Source organism: Sinocyclocheilus grahami, unplaced genomic scaffold (genome assembly GCF_001515645.1).
Source record: "Sinocyclocheilus grahami isolate Dianchi unplaced genomic scaffold, SAMN03320097.WGS_v1.1 scaffold16.1, whole genome shotgun sequence".
Classification (NCBI taxonomy): domain Eukaryota; kingdom Metazoa; phylum Chordata; class Actinopteri; order Cypriniformes; family Cyprinidae; genus Sinocyclocheilus; species Sinocyclocheilus grahami.
The window spans coordinates 3,432,453-3,442,156 of record NW_015505195.1 but is presented as its reverse complement, the minus strand read 5'-3'; the positions used below and the strand labels follow the sequence as shown (position 1 = coordinate 3,442,156).

At 36.0% G+C, this 9,704-nt stretch overlaps 2 protein-coding genes across 4 annotated transcripts in view; one reads left to right on the top strand and one right to left on the bottom strand.

The window, feature by feature from the left end:
• Positions 1 to 430: 430 nt before the first annotated feature.
• On the bottom strand, positions 431 to 6,328 carry LOC107548858 (zinc finger protein 692-like). Its single transcript, XM_016229687.1, has 12 exons — positions 6,050 to 6,328; positions 5,319 to 5,513; positions 4,923 to 4,954; positions 3,613 to 4,116; positions 3,464 to 3,533; positions 3,295 to 3,372; positions 3,108 to 3,218; positions 2,968 to 3,018; positions 2,656 to 2,734; positions 2,328 to 2,442; positions 1,205 to 1,304; positions 431 to 823 (listed from the first exon to the last, which is right to left on the bottom strand). The coding sequence occupies exons 2-12, from the start codon at positions 5,483 to 5,485 to the stop codon at positions 541 to 543; spliced, it is 1,590 nt and encodes a 529-aa protein (XP_016085173.1). The 5' UTR covers positions 5,486 to 5,513; positions 6,050 to 6,328; the 3' UTR covers positions 431 to 540.
• LOC107548863 (leupaxin-like) overlaps positions 5,527 to 9,704 on the top strand; it is a 6,364-nt gene continuing 2,186 nt past the window's right edge. Inside the window, exons 1-6 of one of the 3 annotated variants that reach the window (XM_016229707.1) lie at positions 5,527 to 5,548; positions 7,889 to 8,013; positions 8,572 to 8,624; positions 8,776 to 8,875; positions 9,066 to 9,335; positions 9,423 to 9,596. In XM_016229707.1, coding sequence (XP_016085193.1) covers positions 7,891 to 8,013; positions 8,572 to 8,624; positions 8,776 to 8,875; positions 9,066 to 9,335; positions 9,423 to 9,596 — 720 coding nt within the window. In that variant the 5' untranslated portion in view covers positions 5,527 to 5,548; positions 7,889 to 7,890. Of the gene's footprint in view, positions 5,549 to 6,905; positions 6,976 to 7,888; positions 8,014 to 8,571; positions 8,625 to 8,775; positions 8,876 to 9,065; positions 9,336 to 9,422; positions 9,597 to 9,704 lie in introns of those variants that run through there. The other 2 variants (XM_016229700.1, XM_016229716.1) reach the window with 2 other exon arrangements.

The following is a 9,704-nucleotide window of genomic DNA, read 5'->3' as shown; positions in this document are numbered from 1 at the left end:
ACAAAAAAAAAAAAAATCCAATACTATAAGAGCAAAAAAATATCTTGTGTTGATAATTTATAAAAGCAGCACAGAATTCCACCACAAAATTATATCAGGTTCATTCAATAAATGAAATGACACAATTAATCATATTTATATGTGCAAATTTTTTTTAAAGCAGTTTCAACAAGTTGTCAATTAATGGGTATTATTGACCATATTACTGAAGGCTCATAATGTTATATGTGTGATGTTACAAATTTGGCAAAATATGTTACAAGTTACAAAATATGACAAATTAAAAAAATAATAAATCAGTTATTAATAATACATTGACCTGAGTATGCTGATTTAAATCATTTTATATAAATATTCTGCATGATGGCAAAACAAGACGTATTTATATATATATATTTTTTTTTAATTAATACCACAGATGTATCACATGGCAATTTCTCTGCTTTTTTATTCAAACCAATTAGCCACACAGTAGAGTTTGCTCAAGGTCAAGGATGCACAAGTTGTTGCATATTTAATCAAAACACTACATATCAAATGTTATTCTGCAGCAGTGTGATTGTTGGAAGCAGAAGGGGAAGATCCGTGCTGCCCCGAGGGATGTGGGAGTGGGTCAGAGGGAGGAAGGGCAAGAGTCAGTTCCGGAAAGGGTGTATTATGGTCTGGGTGGCTCTTGCTACGGTGAGCCGTGACATTGTCTCTCTTTTCAAAGCGGCGACCACAAATCTCACAAGGGAACTGGTAGGTGCTCTCAGCATTGTGCTTTCGCATGTGCCAATTCAGAGAGGCTTTCTGTCGACAGGTAAAGCCACACACCTCACACCTGAGAAAGAGAGACGGGGCGGGTTAGATCTGGAGCTGAAAACTGTAGTAGCAAAGCCTTGAGCAATATAGTTGTTGTGTTAATTATTGATGGAATGTTGCTGTAAAAATTTTTTATTGAGTTATGCAAGCTTTGGTATAAACCAGGGGTAGGCAAGTTCGGTCCTAGAGAGCCACAGTCCTGCAGAGTTCAGCTCCAACCCTGAAAAATATACCCATCTGCCTATAGCCTTAGTAATCCTGAAGACACTGATTCGCTTTTTCAGGTGTGTTTGATTAGGGTTGGAGCTGAACTCCGCAGGACTGCGGCTCTCTAGGACCGAACTTGCCTACCCCTGGTATAAACAAAGGGCCTAATGCAGGTGTGTGGTGAAACTCATACTGCAGCGGTTTCTCTCCGGTGTGTATCCTGCGGTGGATGATCAGGTTACTGCTGGTTCGGAACGCTCGGGCACAGAACTCACAGATATAGTCTCTCTGATCTCACAAACACAAAGAATCATACAGAGAGAACCATATTACTAACCACAGCATGAGAAACACTAATCCCTACTATTTACTCTACTTGTCCAGTGGTTTTGCTTTCAGATACAGATTTTATATCGGACAACAAAATTAACAATATTCCAACAATTACAATAACAATATTAATAGCATTAATGTTATATTAAATAAAATATCATTACATTATTTTATTTTATTTTACCTTCTATAATTGTTAATAGTTTTCAAGGACATTTTTGGAACAATTATATTAAGTGTCTGTAACCATGATGTACTAACATTTAAAATAATAATTTGATACTATGCACTTATTTTGTACGTAGATGTTTTTATATTGTACTTATATTTAATTATATGTAATTACATCTGTAATTATTTTCTGTTATTACATCTAAGTGTACTGTTGACCCTACAACTACTTAGCCAACCCTTAAACCTAACCATACCACCAAACCTGTCACTAATCTTACTCATATTTCATCTCAATAGCAGTAAAAATGTTGAAAACACATAAAAAATGAATGATTTTTCATCAAAGTGCATACAGTAGTAGTTAAAGACACCTAATAAAAAGTGGGACCCTTTTTTTTACCTTGTCCATTTTGGCATATTTTTAATCAGTTTAATCTTCTACCAAATTAACAATGAAATATAGATGATTTTGTGTCAAAATACAGTAGAGTTTGATTAGATACCTGGCCTTTGGCATCAACAACAAAATATATTGGACATGTTTTCTTCTCCTTTTTAAAAGCTAATAAACCTATTTTTAATTTTATTATTGCATTTAGCATTGTTGTTTACATGCCAAACAGACCTGCATCCCACAAACTGACAACCACTGGATTAGAATAATATAATTACCATATTATTACTATTTTTACCTGAATACATTAATGTTGAGATACATATGTATACATACTCATACATATAGTGCCCGTCCATAAAGTACACTGGATGACATTTATCACATACATCATTCATATTGACTAAAAACTCACTACTATGCAACTTTTCATGCTCCTTCAGATGCTTCTTAAAATTGAATGACTTGCTGCAGGTGGGGTGTGAGCAGATGAAGGTTTTCTGCTGGAGATGTTGGTACTTGACGTGATGCTGTGGAGAAGAACAGATTGTGAGATGCTTTGCCATCTTATGAGGTGTTCATGCTTTTCCGTGAACCCTTGCAATCAACGTATTTCTAATTTAAATAAAGTTGATTTTCTCGTCGATCAGAGCAGATTAATGGAAAAGTTCTTCTCTCTCATAGTTGTTTTAGTCCAGGCAAGACTAATGAATGTGTCATGTCAATACTGACTCAGCACTCACATTTAGATATTGCCGACTGAAGAAAATCTTATCGCAGCCTTCAAACTCGCAAGGCAAAATTTGTTTGGATGTTGATTTTCTGTAAACACAGAGATTAGTATCATGTAATTATGACGTTAAACAGGACATTCAAAATAAAACCATGAAAATATAACCAAATATATAAATAAATGACTGTTCTAATATATAGAACATACATAACTACACATAAAAACTATATAAATATAAAACACTATATAAATATTTTTTTTAACATATAGGTCAGTTAACTAACAACTAATATATTTATCTTGGTAAAATTAAATAACAAACCGTTTTCTCTTGCCACCAATCTGGGACACGTCATCTTTCAATAACTGTGGACTGGAAAGAAAAAAGCCAAGAATTTGGGGATTCCATTTAACTTATTGGGAATCTTAAAATATAAAAATATGTGCTGTTAGACAAATCACCTGGTATTTTTAAGAGTTCCTGCTTTTTTGTTTGCATTGTGTGTCTCAGGAGGATCTGCTCTACTCGGGGTCCCTCTGTTGGTTAAATTCAGCACTGCAACTTCCTCATGGCTAAGAGACAGTGTTAGTTTAACTTGTGACTTTTTCAGCCATTAAGTGTTTTAGTATAGATGAATAGAGCACAAACCTATCAGGGGGGCTTTGGTTTTCAATGTAAACCCATGCAGGACTATCTCCAGTCAGCTCATCACTGTCTGCTGAAGATCTGACAATCAGAAAAAGATTGAAGAGAGACATGAGAATTAAACAAAATATTATAAATACAGATAAACAACCAAACATGCAAATATATATACCCATGCTCTGAATGCAAAAGACCAGCTGCCACATAATTTCCTTGCTGTGTCTCAGGTGTCACTGTATCACCTTAACACACAGTTGTAGTTAGTCCTTGAATAAAAAAACAGCATATTTCTTTCAGATAAATCATTAAAAACAAAGTCACCTGCATTGTTGTTTTCCCCAAACGTTTCAGACCTTGTCTCATGTTTCTGTTCTGTGTCATTTGTGGTAACTTCAGCATTTTCTTTTCGTTGTTGTCTGGTTTTTAATCTAGTCACCACTTGTCTTTCTATCTCTGTGTCTGGTTCCTTCAACCTTCTCCTGCCTCGTTGTTTGAGTCTCTTTGGGCTAAAAGCAGTTCTATCACCTTGATTTTTAGATGTCATTACCTTCTCTACCTTAATAGGAGACCACAGAAAAAGATGTCCGTTTTCACAGGTGTATTTCAGACACACATCCACCTCAGATGAGTCTTTGGACTCAGTTTCAGCTTCTCTTGTCTCTGCAGCATGAGCACTCTGATCTCGCTCTGTTGTTTTTGTGACTGTCCCAGAATGCAAGACAGGGGGAAGAGGGCATGTCTGTCCATGGTTGTGGACCAACCGGATGAGTTCCTGCAAAGATTCCTTGGTAGTTGACAAAGTGCTTGTCTGTCCTTTCCCATTACCTAAAGAAGCCGAATGTATAACCAAAGTAGACATTTAACATATATATATATATATATATACACACGCCAAATGCAATGAGTAACCAACAGATTTTGTGATCATATCAGATTAACAAGGCCAAAAACTGCAAAAAATATTTAAGGCTCATTCACACCAAGGACAATAACAGTAACGATAACAATAAAGTTTTAATAATGGTTCTAATTCTGTGAGAATAGGGAAGTCTACACGTCAGTCATAACGATAATGACACAGAGGAACAATATCACTGGAATCACTTTCAGAATGATATTTTCCAGCTGATCAGAATCCACCCGACTTTAAAGAGCCTGAGCATTTAAAGCAGCAGACAACAGAACTGCGTTGTGCAATGGTGTGAACGCTAATGCATATATTGTTATAGTTATCTTTGGAGTTATCATTCATGGTGTCAATGTGTCTTTATTCAGTATTTTTGTCTTGTTTTCCATTACAAATATCTTGAATGAATAAATAACCAATCTTAAATCAAGATATATTTACAGTACTTGAGAACCATAATTACTTAAGATACTAAGTCTTGTTTTCTGAAAAAAGTTAAGCAGGTTTATGCTTGAAACAACAATAATAACAACTATATATTTTTTGTTTTATTTTATGCATTTTTTGATGTTTTACAATACGAAATATGTTGTACTTAGTTATGAAGAAATCATAGAGGTTAAGATACTTTATACAAAAATGATCAAGTATTATAGAGTAAATTATGTCTGAATTGTCATTTTGTTGTTAAACTATGCCTTTAAGGAGGGAATCTGTGGCTTACCTGAGCACTTGATACAAACCCTTGAAACATAGCTGCAAAACATAAAGCAAATGTCATTGTCAGTTAGACCACATTTTATCTGCAACGCTTCACACACCACCAAAAAACCTGGCTGTCAGCCAAATCTAAATATGTTTAGAACTCCATAAACCACAAGTTCATCTTTGCTTTTCTGCCTGTACTTTCTTTTAAGCTCACTCATAATTCCTGTCTTTTCCCTGTATGATTTGGAACTGGATCAGAACTGGAAAAAACTTGAGTCTCATCTTCGAAGCCAGAATCAATAACTGCAGATGTAATTCAACAGGAATTCTAGAGTGCACATCCAATGAACTGTCATCTAGTGGGTGTAAGTGTAACTGTATCTCTCTGCAGAACAGTATTACTGTATTATACCTCTCCAGCAGATGCTGAGCGAGCTCTGAATGAAGAGAGAAGCCCAGTTTCTCTTTGAGCTGACCCCAGCTCTGCAGACACGAGCCCAGCCGCACGCGAGACTTACTTCTGCGGGCATCCAGCTCCCTGCGCCGCTGACTGTGCAAAGTGTCTTTAGAGGATGACATCACACTGACAGGTGCCACTCAAACGACACTGAAGATGGAGATAGAAACAAGACTGACAATCAGGTGAAGATGATAAGAGGTTTGAATGTTCAAATGCGGATTTAAATAATCCGAAAAATGAATAAACTGTTGAATAAATGGCAATCATTGGTTTCTAAAATATATTTGCAATAATAGTAATCGTAAAGGCATTGTAATGGTTCTAATTACAAGTACAGCTCAACTGCATAAATAAGGAACTCGCATATTTATTAATATGAATTCATTATGACTACTGTAAAATCTTTTAATTTGGGGTAAATTTGCAGCCCTGTTAATAATTTAGACATAGTCTTCTATTATTATAATTTTTTTAAGAAAATGAATAGAATATAAAACAGCTAATATAAAATGTAGTCCATACTGACACTAAAGCACCTCCTAACAAAATATATATAAAGGCTATATTTTGTACTCTGTTCATGGAAAGTGCCACCGGCAGTTGCCCTCAGGCCTTATTTGAAGTATATGCATTATGTCTTAAGCTGACAACTCATAAGTACAGACAGGAATCCACTGACATACCTAAATAAGACCGTGAGCGACAGTGTTTGCGGGGCCCACTAGCTCAAACGGTTGCCCTTTTAAGGAGGACCCGCTCAGTCGATCAACTCGGTCTAACGCTAAACTCGGTATAAGAAGCATTAAATATATCTCGTGATGAAAACGACGCTACACAGAAAATGATTAATATCGGCTGAATTCATCTTCTCAGTATGATTATGTGAAGTACGTCTTCATTTCCAGAGTATTATGTCAAGCGATCTGTAGAAAGAGAAAACAAATCGGAAGTTTCCTGTCCCAGAAGCCTTCGCGGCACAGCTAGGATCTATGGGAAATGTAGTCCTAAAACAAACATCTGCGATATGATCATTTTATATAATCAGCCAGTTTTTTAAGCGTTAAAAGACTTGATATAAGTCATTGATAGAAAGTATAACTAAGCAAACTAAATAATAGAATGTATTAATATGCATAATATTGTTTACATTTCTTAAGCAAACTATCTTAATATAGGCCTATGTGTGCCATGATTTACCATAATGTTTTAATCAAAATGGTAATAACATTTTCAATAATGTGCTGAAACATAGACGAAATACACTTGGTTTTGTAATACCACTACAATTATTCATAGCAATAAAATGAAAGTATTTGAATAAATGGGTACACAAGCTCCTCTAACTTCTATAATAGGGCACACACGGCCACTCAAAATATTCAAAGTGCCTGTTAGCAAAGGGTAGCAAAATGCAACAGGGTGAAAGACATGAGATAAGGAGTAAAACAACGAGAACACAAAAAGGAAGCAACATCAGTTTCACATGTGAGATTGGGCTCAACCCACAGCTGCATGTATCAGATCACCCTACCACACATGCTCACTAGGAACACACAACGCACACTGCTTACCTCTCATCTCACACCCCAGACCGCCATGGATGAACTTGGTGAGTTGTTCAACCTTTTATATGTCATTCTAACACTAAAGTCTTAAACAGTGTAGAATCTCTAAAGATGTAACAGCTTTGTAATCCAAAGACTGTGATGATTTTCTATTCTAAGTTTAATTTCTATTGTTTATACTACACTTCTCTGGTAGTCTCATTTAGACTGTGACCTATAAATGCAAGCAGGTATTTTATGGTATGATCATTTTTCTGGGACATTTTCATTGGTTTCCTCAAATTGCACTAAAACACTCATCGACATGTCACACATTTCAACGTGACCAGTGGATTATCAGTGACAAGCTGGGACATTTTAGAAAATAGACAAAACACATTAATGAATCAACACATTACATTTTAGAGCATGAAGCATTTTTAAAACAACCAAACAACAGCACCCAGGCCATTCTAAGTGAATGTCATCCAAAACATTTTTTTATAATAATAAGATGATGATGAAGAAAGAAAGAAAAGAAAAATATGTATATATAAATATGTGCATATTCTTTACTGGTAGCATTTTGGTATACTAAGAGTTTATTTTTCTTCCCCGTGAGAAGTCCCCCAAGTTCCCCAAAAGACAATTTACTTGGTATTTTGAAAGAATTTAGTCAGATCACTCATTTCTATATTAAGTGACTTTTTCTATGTCAGCAAAAAAGTGTGGCAAAAGTTTGAAATTCATGTGTTTGTTATTTCATGTTCTGCATCCGTTATGATGAGAGCAACGTGCCTTTTCACTTCCTCAGGAAATGACATGGATTGCTAACGTACAGTGGCTTTACCTTTAGTTCAATCATAACCATGATTGCAGATTTTTGTTTTGTTTTGTCAGTGTATGTGTCAAAGTTTGTGTGCTCAGTGTCACTGATTTCAGTGCAGGTGTTTCACATGTGTGAATATAATATTGCAGACATGCTTTTAGAGGAGTTGGCTCAGAGCTCCACCCAGACTTCAAATGTTCCTGTACCCATTCCACCCAAAACTCTCCAACTGGGAGCCTCGGTTAAAAGTAACAACACAACTCAGCTTGAACAAGTAATTACATTTCAGGCCAATTCATTTTCATTTTCAAATTGAATTTAAACAAGAATTTGAAAATCATTCAAGTTTCGAAAACTTTCAAAAACCGTTTGGGGTTGGTAATATTTGTCTCTTATGCTTATATTATTACGATTTTACATAACTGTTTTCTATTTGAATATATTTTGAAGTGTAAGTTATTCTTGTGATAACAAAGCTGAATTTTCAGCATCATTACTCCAGTCTTTAGTGTCACATGATCCTTCAGAAATCATTCTAATATGCTGATTTGGTGCTCACTAGTTGTTCCATTGTTGTGGAAACCGTTATACATTTTTCAGCATTCTTTGAAGAATAGAAAGTTCAAAAGAACAGCATTCATATGATATAAATAAAATATTTTTTTTACATAATAATTGCTGTAATTTTGGACAAATTCATCCTTGCGGAATAAAAGTATGAATTTCTTAAAACAATTAAAAACCTTACTGACCCCAAACTTTGAACTATTAAATGTCTGCAATATTTAGGCCCAAACTGAGCCATTCTAATGTCTTTTTCCTCCCGTTACAGACTGAATCTTCTGGATTTGTTGCTGGTCCAGGAAAGACATATAATCCCTACAGGTATATCCACCTCTTTCCAAAATTTGTAGCAGAAAGAGCCTGAGTAAAAATCCGTCGATGTATCATATTTATAAAATATGGTTAAAAAATATTTTGGCATACATGGTGTCCTTTGAGGTTCAGCTGTTCAATAAGATGAATCTTTTTTTAGTGTGGTTCCAGTCCCCGTGGATGCAGGAGTGATGAGTCCCGGCACAGCTACACGAGAGCTCGACTCCATCATGAATGAACTGCTAGGGCTAGGCCTGGAGGTGAGAGAAACATGAGGTGGACATCAGTTGACCTGTTCATGCATCAGCTAAGTTAAATCACTATTGCACATTATGAGTATCACCTGAAGAGGGCAGTATAAGCATATTAAGGCTCCTGATATATATACCCCTCAAGTCAATTATTTAAAGAAAAGTCATTCAAATTGTCCAAAAATGCTTTATTTTGTAGGTTTCAGAACCAGTTCCCACATCAAACCCACCTCCAGTGGCTTGCAAGTCAATAAAAGAAAAAAAACCTGAGGAAACTAAAGAAAGTGATAGTGGAAGCCAAAAAGAGACTAAGAAACCACAGCATCCTCCTCTGTCAGAGAAAGTATCCAAGAATGTGGATGCTATAGATGACCTGCTGGGCTCTCTCAGTACGGACATGGAGAAAATGGGGGTCCGCACTGCTGCCAAAGGCCATTGTGCTTCTTGTGACAAGTGTATAGCTGGGAAGGTACAAGCAAAATGCAGACAACAAATCTGCAAATTACTATCAGTTTTTGGTATGAACAAATATGTCATCCTATATCCCAAACTGCAGATGATCACAGCTCTGGGTCAGGTGTGGCACCCAGAACACTTTGTGTGTACAGCATGCAGGGAAGAGCTCGGCACTTGTGGTTTCTTTGAGAGAGATGGCAAGCCGTACTGTGAGAAAGACTACCAGAACCTCTTCTCCCCTTGCTGCGCTTACTGCAAGGGTCCTATTACTCAGGTGACCTGCCATATGTCTCTATTTACCCTCTGAAAGCTCCTTGTTAGAATTTCCTTGGGCATGTTAATTGAAAATTAGACAAGTTCAAAACAAAATGATAGTTTTTAT